Source organism: Aethalodelphis obliquidens, unplaced genomic scaffold (assembly GCF_003676395.1).
Source record: "Aethalodelphis obliquidens isolate GAN/ISIS:26980383/991018 unplaced genomic scaffold, ASM367639v1 scaffold40, whole genome shotgun sequence".
NCBI lineage: Eukaryota > Metazoa > Chordata > Mammalia > Artiodactyla > Delphinidae > Aethalodelphis > Aethalodelphis obliquidens.
Window position 1 is genome coordinate 7,182,362 of NW_020837984.1, and position 12,454 is coordinate 7,194,815.

General features: G+C 34.3%; 1 protein-coding gene across 3 annotated transcripts in view; it reads right to left on the reverse strand.

The window, feature by feature from the left end:
* Positions 1-266: 266 nt before the first annotated feature.
* XPO1 (exportin 1) overlaps positions 267-12,454 on the reverse strand; it is a 44,075-nt gene continuing 31,887 nt past the window's right edge. For all 3 annotated transcript variants that reach the window (XM_027131788.1, XM_027131789.1, XM_027131790.1), the window contains 16 exons: positions 12,171-12,299; positions 11,134-11,292; positions 9,984-10,181; positions 9,359-9,497; positions 8,977-9,158; positions 8,739-8,895; positions 8,475-8,638; positions 8,049-8,183; positions 7,314-7,497; positions 6,881-6,987; positions 4,461-4,655; positions 3,613-3,781; positions 2,799-2,933; positions 2,563-2,722; positions 2,378-2,474; positions 267-1,364 (listed from right to left, as the gene is read on the reverse strand). In XM_027131788.1, the coding sequence (XP_026987589.1) occupies positions 1,218-1,364; positions 2,378-2,474; positions 2,563-2,722; positions 2,799-2,933; positions 3,613-3,781; positions 4,461-4,655; positions 6,881-6,987; positions 7,314-7,497; positions 8,049-8,183; positions 8,475-8,638; positions 8,739-8,895; positions 8,977-9,158; positions 9,359-9,497; positions 9,984-10,181; positions 11,134-11,292; positions 12,171-12,299 (2,457 nt within the window). In that variant the 3' untranslated portion in view covers positions 267-1,217. The remainder of the gene's footprint in view (positions 1,365-2,377; positions 2,475-2,562; positions 2,723-2,798; positions 2,934-3,612; positions 3,782-4,460; positions 4,656-6,880; positions 6,988-7,313; positions 7,498-8,048; positions 8,184-8,474; positions 8,639-8,738; positions 8,896-8,976; positions 9,159-9,358; positions 9,498-9,983; positions 10,182-11,133; positions 11,293-12,170; positions 12,300-12,454) is intronic.

Below are 12,454 nucleotides of genomic sequence, written 5' to 3' on the forward strand. Positions count from 1 at the left end.
TAACCAGAATAAAGAAGATGCTTTTTAACCGCAAGTAAAGGTAAAATGTGCACCAAGCTGTCACAGGAAGGACTTGTTTCTTGGGAACAGAAGGTATTTCAGGAGCATGTTCATTTTATACAAGTGCTGCCTTTACTTAATAACCTTAGAAATAATATTTAGAAGTCAACAGGTATCAAATTTCATTTAAAAATATTACCTAATACCTAAACACAAATAACCACTCTCATTAATATAGGAATAAGTTTGAGCCAATAAAGGGAAAATAAATGTAAACCAAGTTTATTTTGCTTTTTAAGTAGTGTTCTTAAAGCACTACAGCTTGGTAAACAATGTAAATTAGTATAAGTCATCTCAAAAGCCAGAGTTTTGTTTTGTTTTTTAATGAGTTGTTAAAAAGATGCAGCCTATTCTAACAGGATAAATATTTTTAACCATTTCACTTCGAGTTAATGAAGGCTCACAAATGAGCAACACTCCTCATTGAGGAAAACAAAAAGCTGTTGTCGACAAGCGACAGCACACACACACACAAACAAAAAGAACTGTGTAAAAATAACTAACTGTGTTCCCATATTTTTTGAAGTTGCTTTACAATGGGATGATATGCACATGATCTTGCTGCAAACTTGCCAAACAGACTTGTAATACATGTAGCCTAGACAAACAATTCAGTCCAAGAGGTGCTAATTTCAGACAATGCAGCACTATAATAATCCTTTTAACAACGCAATTTGTCTTACTCATTATCTTTTCTTCTAGACTGAAATACAGGCTAGAAAGAAAATGCTCCCTAATTAAAAATTGGTATTGTTTACAGGAAAAATTGTATAATTTTGCATTAGAATTTACAAGTATATGTTCAAATTGAATTTGCCTCCTCCCCCCATCCCAGCCACAAAATGGGCATGAAGTAAAATTTTAAAAAATGCCTTAATTTCCAACTTCATGCAAACTAAATAAAGATGACCAAAACAAAAGCTTAAACAATGGAAGGATATTTCACAGAAAATTTCTTATACAAAAAACACATAAGAAAAAGGGCCACTAGGTGACATTTTAATTTACAAATTGGCATCATTTTGGTCGACAAATATCCAGATGCTGTTTTCATCTGCTAACAAAGTTGCAGAAAAAAGAAAAAAAAAAAAAAACCAGAAAAAGAAAAAAAAAAAAAAAAAAAAAAAAACAACAACAACCCAGCATGACTTCTGACTTTAATCACACATTTCTTCTGGAATTTCATGTGGATTAAGGATGCCAGGGACAGACATTTGAAGTTTATGTTTCTCTTCCTGAGCCTGTCGAAGGGCTGTTTCTCTTTCTTCCAAAAAGAGATCCGATGTATCTTCACCTGCAAACTCCTGTGGAAACAGATAGTTGAAACGTCAACATACTTTAGTAAACTTCAATTCGCAAAATGACTTGCCTTTGGGAAAAAAGAAGTGTAGATAAGCACCTCCCAGTTTACACAAGCAATATAATTTATCCATCAATTACTGAGTTTAAATTATGGTATATTATTTTTATAATTCTACACAACTGAATTAAAAACCAAAGGTGTTAGTTGGGGGGAAAAAAAGATTTCAAAAGAGGGATAGTGTAATGCCATATACAAAATATACTCCATAAGCAATGATACCAAGAAAGACTAACGATCAAGTTTCTATAATTGTCCTCAAGTTTCTATAATTGTCCTTTCATCCTTTATACACTCTCAACTTTATGAATTAGTTTTTTTTTTTTTTTACTAATTTTATATTTACAGTAAAAAAAAAAACACAAAAAACAAAACCCAACAACAAAACCTTTGTATTTTGGAGGGAAAAAAACCTGCATATCTTATGTGACCAATTCTTTAATAGACATAGATAACATCAACTACTTATGAGTTTCATGGTACTTTTTGTATTTCTTTAAAGCATGATGATACAAGAAAAATCCCTCTTCCCATAAGTAAATGGAGCATTTTAACAGCAGTAAAAATAGGGTGGTATCTGCTAATTATGTTCCCCCTAAAATGAATTCCTTACTAACAAAATGGAAAATCCCAAAAGGAACTACCAATGTGTTTCTTTCACCCATTCCACTCCTTTAAAAATACCTATGGGATTCAATCACAATGTTGCAACAGATATTCTAAAATGAATTATATTAATAAAAAGTTCCCCCGAACATTTCAAACCATTTCAAACCTATCTCCTCTTCCTGGCCTTGACTTTGAAAGTGTTTCCTTCTGTAATCAGTCTCAAAAGAGTAAGACTACACATATTTTAAAAGCCCACTCATTTTGCATTACAAAAAGTGGTCAATTCTGGATGCAAGAATTCAATCAGTATTTAGTCAATACTTCTGCAACTGCAAATAAAATACATACCTTTATCTGTACCAGGAAATCCCTAAGATGTTCCTTGAATGCAGGAATATCCTGATTTAAGCTGAAAAGTCCTGTCACAAAGAGCTTTACTTGAGCACTGCAAGTCAAAACACAATGATTAATTGCTTAAAAAAAAAAAACAAACTTAAAAATTTAAGTTTATTAAAAAGTCTATTTATACTTACTCCTGAAGATGAGGGAATGCAGACTTAAGAAGATTAGCCACATATTCCTGAATAAACATTTGGTTGTTAACTGGATTTCCAGGATTTAATGGTGTACTTATTTTTCCTTCTTCAACCAAATTAAACATATATGCAAGGATAGATGCATGCATTGTCAAACCTGTTAAGAAGGACATCATTAACTTCAAGATATAAGAGCAACCGGAACACATACTTTTATGGCTTTAAATTCTTACCAGCAGTATGTGAGGTGTCTGTCACGACAGAAAAGATATGCTGAAGAATATCACAAAAATAAGTTTGATAGAAACTCTGAGCTGCAGCTTCTTCTTGTGCAACATTTTGTAAGAGTGTAAAAAGTATCTGTAAGCCTAAAATACATATAATGCCAACAACGTTATTACATACTGACAACATTCATGATGGTGTTTCAGCTATTAAACAATTCATTCGAAGTCCATTCGCCCCTCTTTTTTTGCTAATGACAATTATTTGCCTAAATTATCTTGACTCAGTAATGGAGTTAAACTGGAATCAATGTCTGCTAACTTACAGGCTATAATCTAATCATTACCACGTTTCCAGTATTTCTGAAGGTTTAGTTGATTCTCTCTACCTCCACTCCAAAAGCAGTGCAACTGAGTAGATTTTTCTATTACATAAAACAGTTATTATTTAAAAGGAAAACAAATCCTCCAACTATAAACAGTTTTTTTGTTTTATCCTTAGTTAACCCTCAGTGCCACAGAGGAAAAGCATATGGGGAAAAGGAAACACTGGTGAGGATATGGGTGAGTGATGTTCTCCCTGCCTTGAATCTTATGCCCATCTCCCTCTAACTCAATTCTGTCTATGAACTCACTCTGGATCTGATTAAACTGTTTATAGGACTTACTCAGACCTATCTATGGAATTGATGCATTCAAGCAAAACCATGAGAAGTGAAGTGATACCTACCTGTCTACCACTATACACCTACCTGTAAGTGTCTGTACATGGATTGTGGGTTGGTAAGCAAATGAATAAAGAACATCGTTTCTGTATATTTACCTGTATCTGCTACATTCCTCATAGTATGTTTGAAAGCCCAAATGATGGAATCCAAAACAAGTTTAAATTGTGCAGGTGGAATAGCCAGGAATGCTGGGAAACAATGAGAATTGACAGCCTGAAGTAGTAAGAAAAAGTTCGTTCTGTGCTCAGGATATTCTTCAAAGTCCTAAAAACAAACAGTGGGAACAAAATAAAGTTTCAATGCCTGAATTATGTTAAATGGAAGGGGGAAAGCAAGCCCTAATTCAGTATAAATGTTTGGAGTTGTTAGTGGACCCCGTTAAGATGTGAAAGTCAAACTCAAAAGCTAATAGAATTCACCTGTCAGGGAAGACAAAATTACTATTTATTAGACAAATGAATTACCAAACTGAAAGAATACAAGTTCACCTTATTATAAAGAGAACTCAACAAAACCCACATAAAGACCGTCATATTTTCTAGTAACTCTGAGACTGTTACTACCACTTTTAAGTGACTTTGAGATCACTAATACAGATTAGAAAAATTGTTGTCTACTGTGTAGATGTGTACACTTACATGTACATTTTTTTTCTTCTTGATTAATACATTTTCCCATTCCTTATAAGCACAGACTACACTTTAAAATGGCAGTGACTAAAATGCAGCAAGTATTCAACAAATGCAAGCTATTTGAATAAACAATCTATCAAATTTACTTTTGTAAATTTAAAAAGTATTTTTCTTATCTAGAAGTTCAAATATTTAATATCAGAGGCTAAAGTTTATGGTGTACTCATAGACAGCCATTATTTATCCTTTTAAAAGTGATAAGGACATACTGCAGAACCTCTCATTATGTAACTGAAATGCAAATCACATACCTTATTTATCATATTCAATGTGCATTCAAAAACAGCATCAAATATTTGAGGTATTTCAGCTGTTATATGTCCTCCTAACTTGTTGACAATAATAGCCATAGTACTAAGCACTTCTGGTTCTCTAGCAGCTGGGACATTTCTCTGATAATCAATGAGAACTGCATCCAACAGAGGAGGAACAAAATTTTCAGCTACCTGTTTAAAAAAAACAAAACAAAAAAACCCACAACTTTTCAATTTTAGTGTAGGCACTTGCTAACTCTTATTAAGCAGCTAGGTCAATGTCATCTGTAAGATTTAATCTAGGTTGATCATCTGCTGAAAACTGGAAACTCCTGTGCTTTAAAAGTTTTTGTATATTAAAACCTTACCAAGAGAAAGCGAGAAATCACAATAGGCTGAGAAGGGCCATGGACACTGCATAGTTTAAATCTGTAATTATTAAAGGAAACTGGGGCCTGACACTCTAAGTATTGTGGCAGGACCAGGATTCTAGGAATACTGTGTGTATGGGATTGGTAACCTCAAAGTAGAGTCCTCCTCAACAATACTGTACCAAGGTACTCATATCTAACCAAAAGCAGACACCCACTCAATGATTTTTTTAATTTAATGAATGCTAGTTGATATTTTAATAATCAGAAATAATAGCCATCACTTACTCTCAAAAAAGGAACTGGACTATGCCAGAAAGACTGTGTGTGAGTTTCCAAGATTCTCAATAAATACAGTCTTAGTAAGGCGTAACTTCTATGCTTTTAATAGGTTCTCCATTAAGATGTGCACAATAAATATAACCATCTTTCATTTAACTGAAGATTACTAGTTAGTACATCCCACCATACAACAAAACAAGTCTAGTTAAGATTTGAAGGATAAGCACAAAATTATTTTTCCTTTTACCTACTTGGTTCCTCTTAACTAGAACTGATTCTCACTTCTTTTTCTTCAAGTTTTATTGAGACATGATTAATGTATAGCACTAAGTTTACTTACATACACGAAATGATTATAAGTTTAGTGAACATCATCATATAGATACAAATAGAAAAAAAAACTTTGTGATGAAAACGTTTAGGATTTACTCTTAAACTTTCTTATATAACTAAGAGCAGTGTTAATTGCATTTATCATGTTTGTACATTACATTCTTAGTACTTATTTATGTTAAAACTAAACGTTACATCTTTTGACTGCCTTCATCCAATTTCCCCTCCCCTCATTCTCCCACCTCTGATAAACACAAATCTGGTATCTTTTTCTATGAGTTCGTTGTATGTTTGTTGATCTACAACACGATGTAACTTCCTGTTACACAGTATAGTGAGTGATTTGGTATTTTTATACATTTCAAATGATCACCACATTAAGTCTAGTTATGATCTGTCACCATAAAAAGTTATGAGTTATTGACTATATTCCCCACGTTATACATTTCATACCCATGACTCATTTATTCTTTCCTCCCCCACCCTGACATTTCTACTCTTAACACTGAAATAATTTATTTTCCTACATACTGGATCTGAAGTGTTTGACTATCTTTGAATTCACAGCCCCAAACCTCAACATAAACCTTAGTTGTAAAACATAATGAGACCCTTCTTATTATCATCACTGATACTCCTGAAATTATTGCCTAAGTTGTTGTAAATTATGAACTTCTCAATTCCTTCAATTCATCCTTTTTACTTTCCAATTTTAAATACAGTTCTGATCTCATACATAAACATGTTTAAAACCTTTTGGTATTTAAGCTTGATACCTTGAGAATTTCCTGAAAAAAATTTCCATATCAATAGGAACAATACTGAAAGTTTAAAATTATGAAAGTAAGTTGCACGGTTGTCAGTGCTACTTCCACACAATAGTGATAAACAGGATAAGATTTTTGGTAATGTTCCCAGGATCAAGAAAATGAAAGGTATACAATAACTAAACATAAATCTCATTTTCCCCAAGTTGAGGCATATGGAGCTGGTTTAGTTTCTGAAAACCATTTAAAACTAACAGGAATAAGAGCGCAAAAGAGACTTTCAAACCTTCAACTAGGAAAGTGCTTACTCCCCCCCACCCACTGAAAAGGCAAACTAATGACAGCTTTGCAAATTGCTCTCAAAGCCATGAGGAAAACAAAAATTTCATCTGAACTCTATCCAAAGAAAAATAAAAACGACCCAATCATCTCGGCTATCTTGTTACATCACCAACCCCCCCACCACCAACAGCAATTTCTTTCGAAGATGGTATATATCTTATTATTTTAATGTACTCAGGGACTCCACTAAATAGAATGTTATAAAATAATGCCAGATGTAAACATCTAAATTACCTTTAAAATAGCTAAACGCATACAGAATATATGCACGTTCCAGAGAATGCAGCATCAACTTTAAAAACAAAAAGCACATCTCACTTACCATCTGTGGATCATTGGACCGGCTCACCCAACCAGATATTAACTTTAAAGTTTCCCTTTTTACTGTTCGCATACTTCTAATCAATGGTTGCTTTGTAACCATCTCACCTAAAAAATACAATCAGGTGGAATCCAACTTAACAACTAAAATTCTACACTGGCAGTTACAGGTACTTCAGATACTATTAGTTCCCATTTACCATTAGAAAACTTAAAAGACAAGAGTACACAGATGAATTTCCTGAGAAAATAAACTAAGACTAATTTTATAGGGGAAAGGGGCCTGTGAGTGGTTAAAAAAATTGTCTAGGATCGCCTGAAACATGGGACGGATTAATTTAAATCTGTGAGAAGTGCTGAATGCTTACGCCAAGGCAGTGAATGCAGAACTGACTTATTAATACATCATTCCATAAGAATTCAGAATCGCTTACCATTAGCTTGAATAGCTGCAGAAATATTTTCACTGAGGCACTTGTATACATTAAGCATATCTAAATAAATTCTCCCAAGCTGAATCACAAACGGGTGTCCAACCGCTTTGCAGGCTCTCACATTTGTTTTCAATATGCTACCAAGTTGCTTGACTGTTTCAGGATCTTTAAGTATATCCACATTCTGCGAAAGACAAAAAACAACTCCATTTAACATATGAGAATTATTCTTGTAGCTAAAGCAAAAAACATTACCCACACTACTCCAAAGCACCATCACATTTATAATGTTAAATGGTGAAACTAATGCAAAAGTCTTCATTACTAAAAACAGAGCAAAATATTCCCAATTTTGCATCAAAACAGAATAAAAATACTACAATTTTTTCAATGTGCAAAAGTACACATAAAAGCACTTATGGGGTTTCCCTGGTGGCGCAGTGGTTGAGAGTCCGCCTGCCGATGCAGGGGACACGGGTTCGTGCCCCGGTCCGGGAAGATCCCACATGCCGCGGAGCAGCTAAGCCCATAAGCCATGGCCGCTGAGCCTTCGCGTCCGGAGCTTGTGCTCCGCAACAGGAGAGGCCACAACAGTGAGAGGCCCGCGTACCACCAAAAAAAAAAAAAAGCACTTATGGATCAGATATACATGTCAAAGGTACTAAATTTATTACTTCTGTAAATATAATTTTCTCAATTTCCATTAGAACTTTTACAAAAAGTAATAAAACTTACTTTGGTTGCTTGCTGGATTATGCTATCCCAAACCTGATTAGGAAGTAGCATGTATTTTTCTATCAAATGTTCTTGTACTGTTTGGTCTGTTTGTGCACCAATCATGTACCCCACAGCTTCATAAAATGTATGGACCTATGTTAAAAGGCAGACATTTTACTTGCATGCATCATAATAAGGAAAACCACACACAAACAATCCACATATACACTTAAAACTAATTTTGTTAAAGTGTCAGAAATAATTTATATTAAGTATGAAAACAGCCTAACAAACTTTTGGTTGAATTTCTGCCTCACTATAAAAACCTAACCACAGAAACACTTGAACTGAATTCAAGAGTGGCTTTCTTTCTATTCCCATTAATAAATTCTCATTAAAACAGTAGTTATTTTCTAAGAAAAATATGCTTGCTGATCCACATACCTGTTGAGGCTGAAGATCACAAATTATAGTGTTAATGTTGTTCAAAATCTCATCAATAAATGGCATTACTTCTCCAACCTGAACCTGAACGAAATGCCTGCGGCACTTTTGAGCTATTTTAATGAAAGTATCACAAGCCATGTCTTGGACTCCATCATGGGTCTCTAACAACACAAAAACAATTATCAAAAAAATTTTCAAAAAAAAATTTCCATTTTTTATTCAGCAAAACTAAATAAAATATATTAAGCAAATAGGATTTACCATGCATGAATTCAAAGAGCTTGTTAACTACAGTCTTCAAGAATTTCCAGTGAGCTCTTAAAAATCGTGGATATTGACCTACTATGTACATGATATTTGATGCAATAATAGCTTTATTATCTTTGCCTCTTTTCTGTTCACATAATCCTAGTAGATCCTGTAAAATAAGACAAATTTCAGTCATTTGTAATAAAATACACTTAGCTAAAGTTCCAGTTCATACCTATCTCTTACATACCTTTATAACAGTAACAAGAAATCGTTTTTCATCCTCTTCATGCATTGCTCCACTAATGGAGCCTATCGCCCAACACAATGTATTCAAATTTTTCCATGACCACTCTGTACCATTCACTTGATTGTGAAGCTTCTCAGTCATTATTCTTTCTGTATCTACATAATCCAGATGAGTAAGATAAACTACAAGGAAAAAAATTCCAAATGTTTCAAATTGCAAAACTTAATGAGCAAAAAGATTTTTACTAAGACTAATAGCACATTAATAAGGATGGCTATTAACAGATTGAGAACCTAAGCATGCCATATTTCCTAAAAAAGTATTTCCACCCCAAACTGAATTACAAAGATGAAGATTAAATTAACAGTATTTATTAACTTACCTAATGTTTCTCTCATATTCTTATACAAATTTATGGAATCTGTATCCTTCATGAATTCTCTTACAACTTCTCCCTGATCGTTTTCTACAACTAATACTTCCTCTGGTTTAGCCATTCGACTAACCATCAGTAAACGGACCTATTCAACAATAAACAAGAGAAACAAATCTGTTAGATCTTTGAAATCAGTCACATCAAATGTAACCCCCACTCCCACTTAACACCAACATACCAAACAAAATTATTCCCACAATATAAAAGAATAAATAACATGGATAAAAATCAATTGTTGGGCTTCCCTGGTGGCGTAGCGGTTGAGAGTCCGCCTGCTGATGCAGGGGACACGGGCTCGTGCCCCGGTCCGGGAGGATCCCACATGCCGCAGAGCGGCTGGGCCCGTGAGCCTGCGCGCTCCGCAACGGGAGAGGCCACAACAGTGAGAGGCCCGCATACCGCAAAATAAAATAAAATAAAATAATCAATTGTTAACTTTCTTGCATCTCATTTTCATTCCTAAGAAACTCACAGGTGGTGCTTGGATAGATTTAGCCAAAAAATAAAAGCCAGTATTTGCATCTGGTCCCCCAAATCACAGGAAGCACATTCAATCACCCACTACTGTTACCTTGGACAACACAGGCAAATACAGCTGCCTCCTGGGAGGAACATCAAAATGTTGACTTCCAGATAGCAATGGAGAGGCAGATGTTGAGAATGGGCTCTCTCTATAGAGTTCAGCTGCCAGATGGTTCCAGTACTCAAGACAAATCTTAAAGATTTCGGTTTCCTCTACTTCGGATACCAACAACATATAATGAAGGGCCTACATAGGAGACCAAAACTATTAAAACAATCCTTAGACGTTACTAACCAACCTCAAACTGCTTTCCATTTGCTACGTTAACGGGAAATAAAAACTCATGTTGCATTCTGTACAACTCTGACATTTCATTATTCATCAAACAGACAACAGAAATTCTCTAGGAACAACTGTGCTTTCTTCTGACATGTCCTAGGACGTGTCAAGAAACTTACGTGATTGTAAAAAGGTATGGACATTAAAAGACATTTGGTAATAGCAAAAAGGTAGAAATAATCCAAATGTTCAACAGATGAATGGACACAAAACTCGACGTTTATCCATACAAAGTATTATTCAGCCATGAAAGGGATTAAGTACTGATACATGCTGTAACATAGTAACATGCTAAGTGAAAGAAACCAATGACAAAAATCAGTATGTTATGATTCCATTTATGTGAAAGGTTCAGAATAGTTAAATCCATTGAGATGTAAAGCAAATTACTGGTTGCTAGGGACTGGAGGGTAGAGCGGATTGAGGGAGTGACTGTTTCAATGGGTACATCATCCTTTGTGGGTGATGAAAATGTTTTGGAATAGGTAATGGTTGACAACACTGTGAATGTACTAAATGCCACTGAATCAAACAATTTACAATGGATAGTTTTATGTTATGTAAATTACATCTCAATTTTAAAATAAGGTCTTTAGACTTTTCATCTTAGAAATGACAAATCTGCACATGCTTTAGGAATTTAATTTTCATTATAAATTATTGATCTGGTATTGAGTAGAACACAAAAATCGTGACACTTGGCTTTTAACAACTATAATTCAGAATTGGCAACATATATTTATATTACACAGACAAGTAACAGGTAAGATACGTTAAAAGGTACAGGAATTTTTAGAACAAAGTTGTACTTTAAGTTTTTATTATTAATTTCAGAAGCCAAAGGCTCCATAAAGCCTACCTCCATGAGTGTTTCCCTGAGATTTAATCTTTTTTCTATAAGTTGACCATGTTCTTTAAGAAAGGTGCAGAGAAACAAACTGAGATTTTGAATAAAGTTCTGTTCATCATCCTTTCCATTCGAGTATGCAAGTCGAATATTGGTATTTAAAGGAAGCATCTGCGAGGTTAAATATGGATCATAAGCCCTTCATTTTAAAAACAAATATACTACATTTAAGTTCTAAATTTCCACCACCCTTTTACTAATTTTAAAATATACGGAGTGGGACTTCCCTGGTGGCACAGTGGATAAGACTCCAAGTTCCCAATGCAGGGGGCCCAGGTTCGATCCTTGGTCAGGGAACTAGACATGTATGCCACAATAAAGAGTTCACATGCCACAACTAAGGAGCCCGCCTGCCATAACTAAGACCCAGTGCAACCAAATAAATTTTTTTTTAAATACAACAAAAAAACCATATGGAGTTAAACAGCTTATTCTCCCCTAGAATGCCTTGGTCTATTATATCCATTTTTGTAACTTGCTGTCCTAGCTTTTGATTTTTTTTTTAAAGTTGCAAGTAGTAAAATTTCCTCAAAGATTATGCTTTGACATATTCCCTACATCAGAGTTTTCCCACCTAGGGTCATTAAAAATGTAAAAATAGTTGATTCAGATCACTAACATATATAGTAATATAGTTTTGTGATTAACCTTCTAGATAATTTCATATACACCTAGTCAGACTAACACTTGGCTAATCCCTTCATTTAAGAGATAAAAGGTCAAAGGCAGAACTGATATTAAACCCCAGGTTACTAAGCCTCTAAATTCTGTAGAAATAAATTACCATGACACTCCCAGAGAATTTACTTCAAGGAATTTTCAAAATGTTCATAAAAATTTCTAGCTTACCCTTCATTTTATATAATAAATATACAATCACATTACAGCTCATCTATTTATGGTAAGCTGTGCTGAAATGGTTCAACTCAAACCCAACATTTTCTAAGGCACTAAAATTGTTTAGTCAGTTTTTAAGGGTGTTGTATTACCTGTTTTAGCTGCATCATTGTCAGCGTAAATAGCGTTACAAATTGTTCCTCATACTGGCTTACACTCACACCAGCAATCTCAGTGAGGCACTTCAGAGAGACATTTCGAAACATTGGAACATTCAGGAACTATTTTAATTTAAAAAAAGGGGGTGGGGGGGGGAAGGAAGCATAAAATTAAACGGCCTGAAGCACTTTACTTAAAATTAACAATTAAAAAAATAACAAAGGATTTAAAAATCAGGAACACAGAGGAAAAATATCAGGCAAATAGGTGGTGATAG